The sequence below is a fragment of the Scylla paramamosain genome, chromosome 22 (genome assembly GCF_035594125.1).
Source record: "Scylla paramamosain isolate STU-SP2022 chromosome 22, ASM3559412v1, whole genome shotgun sequence".
Taxonomy (NCBI): Eukaryota; Metazoa; Arthropoda; class Malacostraca; order Decapoda; family Portunidae; genus Scylla; species Scylla paramamosain.
In genome coordinates this window covers 4036432-4049386 of record NC_087172.1, presented here as the reverse complement: position 1 = coordinate 4049386, position 12955 = coordinate 4036432, and the positions used below count along the sequence as shown (strand labels likewise).

At 36.4% G+C, this 12955-nt stretch overlaps 1 protein-coding gene across 1 annotated transcript; it reads left to right on the top strand.

The window, feature by feature from the left end:
• Positions 1 to 381: 381 nt before the first annotated feature.
• Positions 382 to 12684, top strand: LOC135111451 (engulfment and cell motility protein 1-like). Its single transcript, XM_064024744.1, has 16 exons — positions 382 to 502; positions 1897 to 2025; positions 2557 to 2661; positions 3992 to 4150; positions 4687 to 4827; positions 5097 to 5258; positions 5482 to 5631; positions 6037 to 6201; positions 6666 to 6826; positions 7320 to 7425; positions 7957 to 8102; positions 8543 to 8716; positions 9361 to 9463; positions 9952 to 10130; positions 10768 to 10904; positions 11453 to 12684. The coding sequence occupies exons 2-16, from the start codon at positions 1903 to 1905 to the stop codon at positions 11614 to 11616; spliced, it is 2175 nt and encodes a 724-aa protein (XP_063880814.1). The 5' UTR covers positions 382 to 502; positions 1897 to 1902; the 3' UTR covers positions 11617 to 12684.
• Positions 12685 to 12955: the final 271 nt, after the last annotated feature.

Genomic DNA, 12955 nt, shown 5'->3' with positions numbered 1-12955 from the left:
AATAGCGCGTTGGCTTCACATTCGTGACGTCATGCCGACTCCTCTCATTTTACCTCCAAGAGTTAAAGAGAGAGAGAGAGAGAGAGAGAGAGAGAGAGAGAGAGAGAGAGAGAGAGAGAGAGAGAGAGAGAGAGTAGTAGTAGTAATAGTAGTAGTAGTAATTGATTATGATACTAATGATGATAATAATAGTGATGATGACGATGATGATGATAATAATAATAATAATAATAATAATAATAATAATAATAATAATAATAATAATAATAATAATAATAATAATAATAACTATTATCATTATAATAGTAATAATACCAATAATAATATAATATGGAGCCCTTCCCTTAGGCTTGTGTCCCTGTGGTGCAAACAAGCCGTAGGCTCGTGTCCCTCGCTGAGTGTAAACAAGACACTCGGCTCACAGGAAGTCCCTATCAAGTTCGCCTCATCCTTATTGCAGGCACAATTTCTCCAGTTCTCATCAAGTGGGCGCCAGATCTAGGTAATTCTGCAGTGCTCTGCAGTGCTGTGTGCACTGTTGAGTATTGCTTAAAAGTGCTGGGGGAGAAGGAAAGCCAGGCCTGCATGAAAGTGGGTGTTGTCCCTTAGTGGAGCAGTTCCCAGGACAGCTATATGAAGGGCTACGGGAAAGACAGGAAGGGGAATACGAAGGAATAAATAGTAGAAATAGCAGAAATATAATGAAATGTCTTGTTGCGGGTTGGGTATTGCAACGGGTACATGTAACCTCCGCGGTACATTTGCACTTTTCAGGGGGTACACTGGGTCTCAGAGAATAACCACCACTGTGCAATACATGGTGTTGTAATCTGCAGTCAGATTCCACAGTGTTGTGTATTTTTTTTCAATTTCCTCATTATAGTAAGCAAAATTTTCTTCTAAATTATATCGAGTAGTGTGAATACCATTTGGTTTTCACTAGTATAGAACTAACCGTGGCCACAATCTGTACTGGGCCTGAAAGGATCAGGTACAGGACGTAATTATCAATGTGGATAATTATAAGAAAGGTATGTATGTAATGAATCAAGATTTTTTGTAAATTACTTGACTTTATTTTACTGGTGTTGTCACCTTTAAGATTCCTATGCAGTCTACACATACAAATTTAATGATAAAATAATATCAAAATATTACAATTCCATTTTTTTTTATTAATTTAGTTATGGGTATATATGAAACAATAAAGACATCCAAGAGGTACAGAAGAACAAAAAGATTGGGAATCCCTGGTTTAGAGTGATAGGGGAAAGGAGTGAGCGTTATCCTTCGCAATGAATTGACTCCCTGTGCTTGAAAGATACACGAGTGGTATAGAAAGGCAGGAAATGGGATATAAATAAAGAAGTGGTAGATATATAGTGGAATGTACAGTTTCTGGCAGGTATTGGTTTAGACTACAAGAAGATGCATAACAGTGATACAGGAAAGGCAGAAAGGGGGATCTAAAGAAAGAAATGGCAGAAATATGTGGATTTTACAGCTTCATGGTGGTTCAGTCAGTTGTTCTAATGTTTATATATATATATATATATATATATATATATATATATATATATATATATATATATATATATATATATATTTTTTTTTTTTTTATTCAGTATAGGAAAATGCTCTCAGCCAACTCATAATGCATGGAAGAAAATGCTTAATTTTTAGAATTGCTGAAGATGTTCATCTGTGTTAATTATATAATGATAAAAACATTTACTTAATATTATCATCTTTACCTCTTTTTCACCAACCAGTAAAAATGGTGTTTGTGTTATGAGAAAAACAATAATTAATGTCAGCATCTTTATCTCTTCCTCACCCCCACCACCACCACTACCATTCTGCTGCTGCCTCTCGGGACATCGGGACACCTTGCAGACAAGGATGGCGCCTACCCGGGACAGCAACGTGGTCAAGCTTGCGGTGGAGATGCGGGCAATGGACTCCAAGCCTGTGCCCTTCCTTGGAGAGTTCAGTCTACAGGATCCTCTGGCAGCATTTATTGAAGTAAGAACATTGTGTTTGATGAGCTCTTGTGAATATTTTGTAGGTAACAGTTTCTTGGTTTGATTGTTAGGGTTTTTATGATATTGTTTGATGGCTATATGATCATTAGTGTCTTTGAGATATTTTGGTGATTGTTATTCTTTGTTAATGACTAAGAGTGGAAAGAGCATCTTAGTTGGACTTTGGCATAACTCAGGTAGGTTAACTTCATATTTTTTCCCTTTAATATTACCTGAACATCAAGGGACCAGGTGGAAAATCATTGGGAAATCTGCCTCTCTCATGGTATTCCCTCAGAGATTACTTTTCTTGTAACCAGAGGGAAACTACTGAGAAATACAGAGAATTTAGTCAGGCTTTTAGTGTAATTTGGAAATAAGAAATAAAATCAACTACCATAGCATTTTTCCCAGTAATATTCTGCAAAACTGTCCATCACATTTCATATAAGTAGAATATACAAAAGCACACTGCCACATGTCAGATCATAAGTTGAAAGAATGTATGAACATTTCCTGTCCATCCCTTCAGGAGCTGTGTGTCCACTGGAAGGTAGAGCATCCGGAGAACTTTGCACTCCAGTACACGGAGCCATCTGTCTACTATGTCACTGAGAAGAATAGAAGCAAGATAAAGGTGAGCAGTATTTCATTGCTTTCATTGCTTTTATAATTGCTGTAGTATCAGATAATATAGTCGTAGTAAATAGTTGAGTAATACACCATACGTGAATTCTGCATTGTCTAGCATTTTATTCTTCATCTTAAGTCCTTTGACCTGTTAAGAATCCATCAAATGTTAGGAGATTGTCACTTGCCATTGCCAGACAAGGTATATAAAAGCAGGACAGATGAGCACTTAGTCAAGTCGAGCAGGACTGGCCGCCCTCTACTTGCGCCTCCTTGCTCTGCAGTAAGGGAACACTTGGTGCAGAAAAAGCTTGATTAAGCTTAAGATTAAGGGGCAATTCAAGTGAAACACAGTGCAAGTAAAAACAGAAAGCTACTCTACTTCTGACCACAATTTTACTTGCAATTTGGTTCTTTTTCCTTGAGTTGCCCTTACCTCTTGTTCAGCATGACTCACTCACAGAGACTGAGTCGACATGAGAACAGGATTTATGGATGTTCGCTGACCTCTCTCATTGGTGGTCACTGTGGCAGGCGGATCTAGCATGTTCAGCACCATAAAGTGTCTGAACTCACTGTTGTAATCTTGAGAGCAGTGTGTTTGAGAAGTGTGTTTTGTTTTGTTTATTTATTTGTTTATTGGGTGTTTGTTCATTTGTTTGTTTATTTGTTTGTTTATTTATTTATTAATTAATTTATTCATCATATATTCATCTGTTTGTTTATTTACTTATTAATTTTATTATTTACTTGTTTATTTATTTGTTTGTTTACTTTCTGCTACTGGTTGTTTTTTAACTGGGTGGCCTCAGAAAAAAAAATTGCTGGAGAGTGTTATGTAGAACTCTTTTTTTTGCATGTAGTTCACTTGCTAAGGGCACAAAAAAACAGAAAAGAGACCACAAATTTGCTGTTTCCCAAAAGAGTTAAACAAAGAAAAGAACAAATCTGAATTAAGGCCAATTTAGTTCTTGAGATGTCCTGCATGTTGTCTTTGTCATTTTCATATCTTATTTGTTTATTTGTTTATTTATTTATTACTTTATTTTATTCTTTATGTACACTATCTTATTAGCCACAACAACAGAGGAGTTGCCCAAAGTAATAATGTCATAGTCTGTAAATTTTCAAGAGAAGCATTACAGTATCTCCAGTTATTGCATCCCCATTTGGTGGTCTTTGTAGAGCTCTCAGTATGATGTACAGTAATTCATTAAACCACAAAAAAGTTTATAGTCAGCTTGGACAAAATATTCAATGGAGTTCATGACAACACTGTTTAAGACAACTGAAACATAACAATTAGTGCAACTCATCCACCCTTTATTTCCCTACAGGATGGCACTGTGCTCCACTTGGTCTTCTCAGCGGGCAAGACAGCGGAAGATATTTTACAGAAACTCCGCAAGACACCTGAGGAAAGAAAGGATGCACTAGAGAAGCTGGTCCGCATGAGCAGTGATCCCACCTTTGCTAACGAGTTCATTGGAAAACAGGTGAGTGAGGCAGCTGGCTTTGTGTTGCAGGTTGATTTTATTTAATGATTGTCTAGATTCCTGATTGTGCATTATGGGAGGGCATGTACTTGTGTGTCATTACTTTTTTCATAAGATTTGGTCTTTTATGTTAATTTTTCTAAACTGGAGGTAAATTTTTGAGATTAATTTTTTTCCATGCAGGGAATGGATGAACTTTTGTGCTGTTTATCATACAGGACCTTAACATTTTTGTGGCTAATTTTTCAGTACATGATAAACTTCTATATTGTTCATTTTTGCACACAAAAGATGAAAATTTTTTGTTGTTAATTTGTTTTACATAGGAAGTTGAAGTTTTATGTTGATTTTTACATTGGAGATGAACTTTTGCATTATTTTCCTAGTCTCCACACAGGGAATGAACTTTTGCAGTGTTTACAATTTTTTTTCTCTCTCTTGGAATAAACTTTTGTTAGTATTCTACATTGTCAGTGAATTTTTATGTCAATTTCTCATGCAGGATTCAAATTTTAATGTTATTTTTTTTACCACAGGGAATGAATTTTCTGATCACATGTTTGGAGACGGCCAAGCAAGAATCCCCCCTGCTGCCTCTCATCCTCTCCTCATTCCTGGAGCTGATGGACCATGGAATAATGAGTTGGGACAAGCTGGAGCAAACGTTCATTGAAAGAGTAAATACACAACCAGTAGTCCAAGTTTCCATTTACTGTATATTCCAGCTCATGACTTTTAGCCTAATAAAATAACAAAACTATTGGTCATGTGCTGAAGATGGATTGTTAAGTACTATCTATATCTTATAAACTATGGCCTCTTTTTATATAAGTATTCACCTATAAGCTAAGATATATAGTACCTCATACACAAATTGAAATTCTATGATCTGCTGCTCTTCAGAAGGTGTTTTCCCATCAAATTCACTGTAACTCTTTATTTACAGGTTGCCATGTATATTAATTCCCCCTCGACAATTGATGTGAGGACACTCAACTCTTCCCTCACCATCCTAGAGAACATTGTCCTCAACAGCCAGAGAAAGTATACCATAGTTGAAAAGCAAGTAACCATTGCCAAGTTGCTAAACCACATCTCCAGTAATAAGGTATATTTTTCCAATGATTGTAACAAAATATTGCAGTAAAAGTACAAGAGCTAGTTTATGACTTATAGCTGTGTTCTTCAGAAGTACTCTTGAATGATTTAGAGTACTATGGCATAAATAGGAAAATAGGGAGGTATATAGATAAAAAAAATTCTGACTCTTAAAAACTGTGAAACCATCCCATAAATCATTTACATCATTTACATTATTGTTGAATTTTCAGAAAGGTGAAATTCATCAGGCAGTGCTGGCTCTGGTTAATGCACTCATCCAGAAGTCAGAGCCTCAGAAGAAGAGGTACTGGAGTGCCAGCCTCACCAGTCGCCAGCACCGCACCATTATCTATAACAATATAGTTCTTATGCACAATGAGGTGGGTGCCAAGCAGTCACTCCTCTCACCCTACAATAGTACACTGGAAAAACATCAGTAGAGTCTAGGATTATTATACTTTTGTTTGTATTTTATACTCGCTAAGGAAGGTAGTACCATTTATAATCCAATTTCACCCACTGCCCATTTTTCTTATACCCTTTTACTGTGAGGTAAATTTGTTTCAAGAAATGAGTATCAAGACGCCTCCAGAACTAAAGTGGCCATATTGGTTGGAACTCTCTTCTCCTTAACTTTTAAGGAATGCCAATTGAGTGACAAGCCTAAGATTGGAAGATTGTTTTTTTTAGCCCATGGCTGATCTTTCATTATTAGAAAAATGGAAATATGTATGTAAATAGTCTAATAAGTGCATGTAGATCCTAAGCATTTCACCTTATTGCAGAGCACATCAAGTGTGTCAGACTTGGCACACCAGCTGTATGTGCTGGAGCAGCTCCTCCTGAACCAGTATGAGGAGCGCATGAACACCTCCATGGACGTGAATGACCAGGATGCAACAGAGAAAATCAAAGAATTAAGAAAGATTGCTTTTGAGTCAGATGGAGAGGTAAATATCAAATGCATCTGATCTTTAGTATATAAATAAAGCAGAATGTAAGGACGGATGGTGTATACCAGACGCTAGAAGCGGAATACCAAGGCATATATCTCGGTGCTCATGGTGATAAGAAACATTGAAATTAACATGGAATTTGTTATGTGACTCAGTAATTTCTCAAAGCTGGCACAACAATATATTGCCAGCAATAAATATATTTAAATTCACCTCAGTTTGTAATTACCTTCAGTAAGTAACATCTAAACAAAGTGATATTCAAGCAAGTGATATTCAAGCATAGGGATGCCCAGCACGTTAGAATTTTTACTAATACTAGTTGGTTTACTGTCAGTATATTATTCTGATTGTTTACTGTGTCCTTTAAGGACATATTTGTATTGATTTGGAAACAGATTATTTCACAGTTTCCACTTCTCATCAGTATTAGTATTTATGCTTTGTCTCACCAACAGGTTCCCTCAGGCATTACTCCACGAAGACCTGAGTACAAAAAGGAGTACAAAAAATTGGGTTTCAAAAATGACATAAATCCAGCCCAGGACTTCAAGGACACTCCCCCTGGCATGCTTGCCCTGGACAACATGATCTACTTTGCCCGGAACCACTCAGACCAGTAAGCTCCACACTGGCTGTGTGAACCACTTGTTGTTGCTCTCTTTTCATATTCAAAAGTTTATTACTGTAATTGTGTCTGTTGTGGTGCTTTCCATATTAATGTCTGGTGCATATGTCATTGCTGGAAGGTTGATACTCATTTTACCTTCCATACTTATCCTCCTTCCATTTATGATTCCTTTCAGCCTCCTTATGACTTTTCTGCATTTCTCTTACCTTCCTCCTCATGATCTTATACTTATACCAAGTTGTTGCTAACTATTGAAATTTCTTCACTTCCTTTATTTTCAATGTATAAGGATTTATTAAATCAACCACCTTGTCTCATATCATTTTGAGAACCATCCCCTTTCTCACAGTAACATTTACCTTCAGCTTTCCCCTAGCAGAGAATAAGTACTCTGTGACAGTAAAAAGTTACAAGATTAGACTTGTATACAAGAAGGCATCAAGTAGTCAGCTGCCTACAGCATTATGTTTTGTACCTACAGCTATGCAAAGCTGGTGCTAGAGAACTGCTACAGAGCGGACTCCCATGAGTGTCCATTTGGCCGTGCCAGTATAGAACTGACCAAACTACTCTGTGAAATTCTCAAGGTATGTATGTAAGCATTAGGGAAAGATTAAGTAACATTGATGCTTTGGTAGTACTTGTCATTTATTATATTCATGATGATTATTCTTGATTATGTTAAAGGCATTAGTCATTGGATGTCATCATTATTCTACATCTGTTTCTCTGATCTCACTTCCTTTGCAATCATTCCTCAAGAGGGTGACCATGGCAGAAGCCCTTCTACCTCTCTCTCTGTTCAAACATACCCTCCTTGCCTTTTCAATTGCTATCCCATTACTAAAGGCTCTTTTGCACACGTTTACTTGTACCCTGTCTTTTCACTTTCTAAGTGGTCTTAAACAAATTTATGTTGTCCAGTCTGTAAGTGAGGATGTCAGTAGGATGTGAACAGCTTAACCCAGATTTGTAGGAAAATTCTTTATTTCCTTGATCATTATGACCAGCATAAATAAACATCCTCAGAGAAAAACAACAATGAAAAAATGAAAAACAGAATATGAATACTGCTTTGCATTTCCATTACAAATACACCATTACTGTCACCACTGCAGATAGGAGATGTGCCCACTGAGCAAGGCCAGAACTACCACCCAATGTTCTTCTCCCATGACTGCATGTTTGAGGAACTCTTCTCCATCTGCATTGTCCTCCTTAACAAAACCTGGAAGGAGATGAAAGCCACTACGGAAGATTTTAGGTAAGTGGTGTAGCCTTTAACTTAATCTTAGTCGGTGATGTGATGGAAGACTCTGGTATGTGTTTTTTCCAGCTTTATGTAAAATGAAATTACATCATAGGCCAGAACACAAATTTCCCAAATATTGTTTCTTCAATTTAGATTATATTCTTAGTCAAAATTAAGACAATGCATGGGTTTAATTTTCTAGATGGCAAATTATAGTATGGTAGGAAACAAATTCATACAAAACAGATGTGTGTGAATATTTTTGCAGGTGGCAAGTATAAATAAATTACCATACATGGTCATAAAATAATTTGTTTTGCAATGACCCAAATACACGAACTGACCAACTTCGTAAGAGAAAATAAGAATGTAAAATGAAATGATGATGACTTTAAAATTCTTTACATTTTGATAATTGCACTTTGCTTCTAACATGGACCTAAACCTCCTAGCAAGGTGGTGAGTGTGGTAAAGGAACAAATCAAACGCTCAATATTCAAGCAACCCTCAACCCTAGATGAATTCAGGAAGGAAATCAACAACCTAACCTATGCTGGAATTGCTGAAATCTGGCGCCAGGAACGACTCAACAACGAGGAGCAGGAGATGCAGGCGCCTCCAATCAAGTATCTATCTCTCTCTCTCTTTCTGTTTAGTTTATTAAGTATCATTTAATATTGCTTTTTTAATTCTCACATTCATACTTCCATAATCAGCTGATCATTGAGGAGTCTTGCTTCTAACACACCAGTGTATTCATGTATGGAACTGATTAATGGAAAAAAAGAAGTGAGTCAGTTTTTATTTGCTGATGACACAACCATAGTGACATATTCAGGAAAAGCTACTAAGAAAATGCTGATTGTATTAAGAAATATGTATTCTAATCTATCTCACTGGTGAAGTCCTGGTAAAGAACATCCTTATTTGTTCCTTCTTTGGTGTCATCTCATGTATAAAAAGAATGCTGATTATGTTAAGAAATATGTATTTAATCTAGCTGCTTTCTTAGATGTTAAATTTTAATTGAACAGAGAGCCAAGTTTCATAAAAATCTGCAGTAAAATTAGTAAGTTGAGAGACTACAGTTTTACGTAAATTGAGAAATGTATATTTTGATAAATTTGTTGTTTCATATGTTAGATTGTGATTGCTGAAAAAACCGAGTTCCATAAAAAAAATCAGCAGTTACATTAATGAAGTTCAGTCATTTTATAATCAACATTGTTTTCCTTTGTATTATGTTGCTGTGACTGCCCTTCATCCCCAGGGAGCTGCGCCGCGCCCTGGAGCCAGACATCCTGGAGCTAATCCAGCAGCACCGCCTCAGGTTCCTGGTGGAGGGGACCAGGTTCAAGATTGCCCGAGGAGTGGTGAGTGTCAGAGTTCCATTGTCACTCTTGGTTGTGCTGAAGTTGTTGTGTGCAAGTTGTTGTGCAAGACTTTTCTTTTACAATATTTCTCCCATATTGTGTAAAAACAACTATATCAAAAGTGCCAAGAATTCTTTTGTTTATTATTTTTTGGAGTTAACCTTGTACAGTAATTTATTTTTCATTGAGTTAGATTTCCTCACTCAGCTTTTCCTTAGGTGCCACCCTATGTTTTTGGGAAACTTTTACTTATACAAGATGAAAAAAAATATGAATTAACTCTGTTTTTATGTATATGGATTTCTTCAACTACCTATATATATTTAGAATCTGTAGCACACTTATGGAAAATGGGTATGTAATGAGATTACTATTTTCTTGTAAGAATTTACTTCTCATCATCATGGCAGTTTATTAGTGAAATGTCATGGATGTTGCTTGGTAGTGTGCTTTGTGTTAATTTGTTGATTCAGCTTTAACTCCTGCAGAGGGCAAAAGACAAGTTCAGATATTGTCGACTTTCCCCCAACCACAAGTTCCTCCACTACGATGACTGTGATGAAAAGTCTGTCCCTAGTTTAGATGAGCTGGGCAAGAAGATCAGCATTGCAGACATCAAGAGTGTGGTGACAGGAAAGGAGTGTCCACACATGAAAGAAAAAGCAGTGTGAGTGTCATCTTCACAGTTTGTGGGATCAAGCTTATTTTTTTATGTGTCTCAGAAATCTGTTAGGATCTATTGGCATTGGGCTACATTTAGATGAGTAGTTAAACTAACATGTATTTTAACTAAAGTGTTCCTTAACTAACATGTATTTTAACTAAAGTGTTCCTTATTTTAGAGCATCTTTAGTGATTTTACTGAAAATATGTTAAGAAAAGTTTAGAATATTGAATGGATAAATCATACAGATCATGCATGCTTTATAATTTCAGTATGTTTTTTCTCATTACGAGAGTGGAAGATAATCCTGCACAGCTTTCAATGCCATCTTGTTAACCACTAGTTGATATTGTCGCCTATTTCTTTAACAAGCCTCTATAAGTAGGAGGTGCCTCCAAGTTTTTATTTATCCCTTGCATGTCAATAAGGTGAAATTTTGCCTGTGTAGCATTGCAGATTTACTCTTCTATGTAGATTCCACTCATGAAGACTCCTTGAAAATTTCACTCTCTTTAATTCCACCCATACCAAAAAAGTGAAACCTAACCTGTCAGTGAGGGAATTACTTTTTGGAGATTTTGTGAGTGGGAGAGACTTATGTTGTAGGTAACTTATGGTATACACAATTTTGCTCCTGCAGGAAGAAGAATCCTGTCAACCTGGCTTTCTCTGTGCTGCTGGACAGTACAGGGATTGGTGAGACGACCAGTGTAGACTTTGTGGCACCAGATGAGAGGACTTACAACTACTGGGTTGATGGACTGAACGCCCTCCATCGTAAGTGTCTATGGTCTTTGCATGAGAGTAGCTTTTTGAGTCAGGAGGTATTGGGCAACTAATTTTGTTTTTTGTCAGAATTTGTACATGAAAACAGATCATAAGGAGAGAGATTGTGCTTACCTTGATAAATTAGGGAAGAAGATTGAAACTTTTAAAAGATAATCTGAAAGGGGTAATATAAGTAGTTCAGTTTTAAACTATAAAATAACAAAAAAAAAAAGAAAAATACAATTGAGGTAGAAAATAATACTGCTCATAAGAATATATGGAAATTGTAAGTGCAATAAATTAATTTTGGAATTGTGTTGGCTGATTGCAGAAAGATAAAGCCAAGTTTCAGTTAAATTTGTAAATGTATTGAAATGTTAGGGTTAAGGAAGAATATCATACCTGCTGATAAGAAAATATAAAAATGATTAATGTAAAAAAAAGTTAATTCTAAAATCACGTTCTAACTGCATAAAACAATGCCAGGTTTCTATAAATGCAAAAAAAAAAGACAAAAAATTTAGGCTCAAGATTAAACTCATACATTCACCTCACAGGCCAGACAATGCCAAGCCCACAGACTATAGCAGATCTGGAAATCCTCCTTAACATGGAGATCAAGCTGAGGCTGCTGGATGCAGAGGGGGTCACCATTCCCTCCAGCCCTCCTCCAATACCTCCTCCTCCTCCTAACTATTCCTTCTGCTACCAGCTGCCCTAACTGGAGTCACTGTGGTGGAGGCTGTGCATCCTTCATTCGGTAAAGTTCCATGGTGTGCTTTATGGTGGTAACTTTACAAGACTTTTCCTTCAAACTCTGTACAGTATTGTAGTATTTAATATAGGTAACTGAATCTTTTTTACTCGCTCTCTCTTTCTTCTTAATTTTACAAATCTTTTAGATTATAATCCCAGTGAATTAATATAAGTTTATTTTTGTCTTATTTCTGTGGTAACTGGATGGAGAAATTAACCATATCAATAAGTCATCAAGCCATTAAATGATAAAAAGCCTCTTGCTGGTGACAAATCTCAAGTAGAGCGTTAGTTTGAGTATGTCAAACAAATCAGAGGTGAGGTGTGTGCCACCCCACTCTGACCAACATGTTCACCTGCAGGTTATGAAGCTCAAATAAAGTAGTAAGGAAATGTGATGATTCCCAAGTCTTCATTTGAACTTACAGTGAAATTATGTTACTTTTTTGTTTCACATGATAGAAGATTTCTAAATTCACTAGAATTCTAAGTATATGCATTTTAATGTTGTGTGTAAGACTGCATACCTCTATCTATAGTCAGAGAATCCTTACATTAAGAATCAACTTTCAGAGCACACTATTCTACTCTTAAGGGAAGGGAACATAAATTATGACATCATTCCCTTGTACCACATGCATCAACCATAATTGTTATGTTAAAGAGGCTAGTCATTTTATTGTTACTTTTAGCCACAGAGAATGATAGAAAAAGCTGATTTTTAATGGTTAGGGGATATTGAGTCATCTGCCACACCACACTGGCTTATGGTGTTTTGGTACAATTGTTCAGAGAAGCTTTATTGTGATTCATTGTTTCAGTCATTGACTCACTTTGCCAGAAGAACTGGTTCATTGTATTGATAAGATAAGTAGTTTATGCAAGTTGGAGTGTGTGCAGCACCTGCTCAGAAGACCTAAACCGTAAATAATATTTTGACCTGCATTGTGTGATTGGACAGAGACAGGTGAAACTACAAGGACTTTGCCCTCAAGCTGCTGCTGCTGCTTGCAGGGAAGGTCACTCATGTGTGAGAAGATACCTATTATTGTGTTGCTGAAGAAAAGACATAACATTCTATTGTAATATTTTTTGGAAGTTAGATCGTTAAAGGTACACACACACACACACACACACACACACACACACACACACACACACACACACACACACACACCTCACATTCATTACCACTGATTTGCTTTTCTGCTATGTATATAATTAGAAATGCTGCAAATACTGTAACATAAATCATCATTATTTTCTACTTTTACTTTGGCTTTCAATGGAAGCATTGTTAACCA

Excerpts from the sequence above, each read along its gene's own strand:
- LOC135111451 (XM_064024744.1), top strand. The coding sequence starts at position 1,903 with ATGGCGCCTACCCGGGACAGCAACGTGGTCAAGCTTGCGGTGGAGATG. Across the intron at positions 4,151-4,686 it reads ACGAGTTCATTGGAAAACAG|GGAATGAATTTTCTGATCAC; the intron begins GTGAGTGAGGCA and ends TTTTTACCACAG. Across the intron at positions 4,828-5,096 it reads AGCAAACGTTCATTGAAAGA|GTTGCCATGTATATTAATTC; the intron begins GTAAATACACAA and ends CTTTATTTACAG.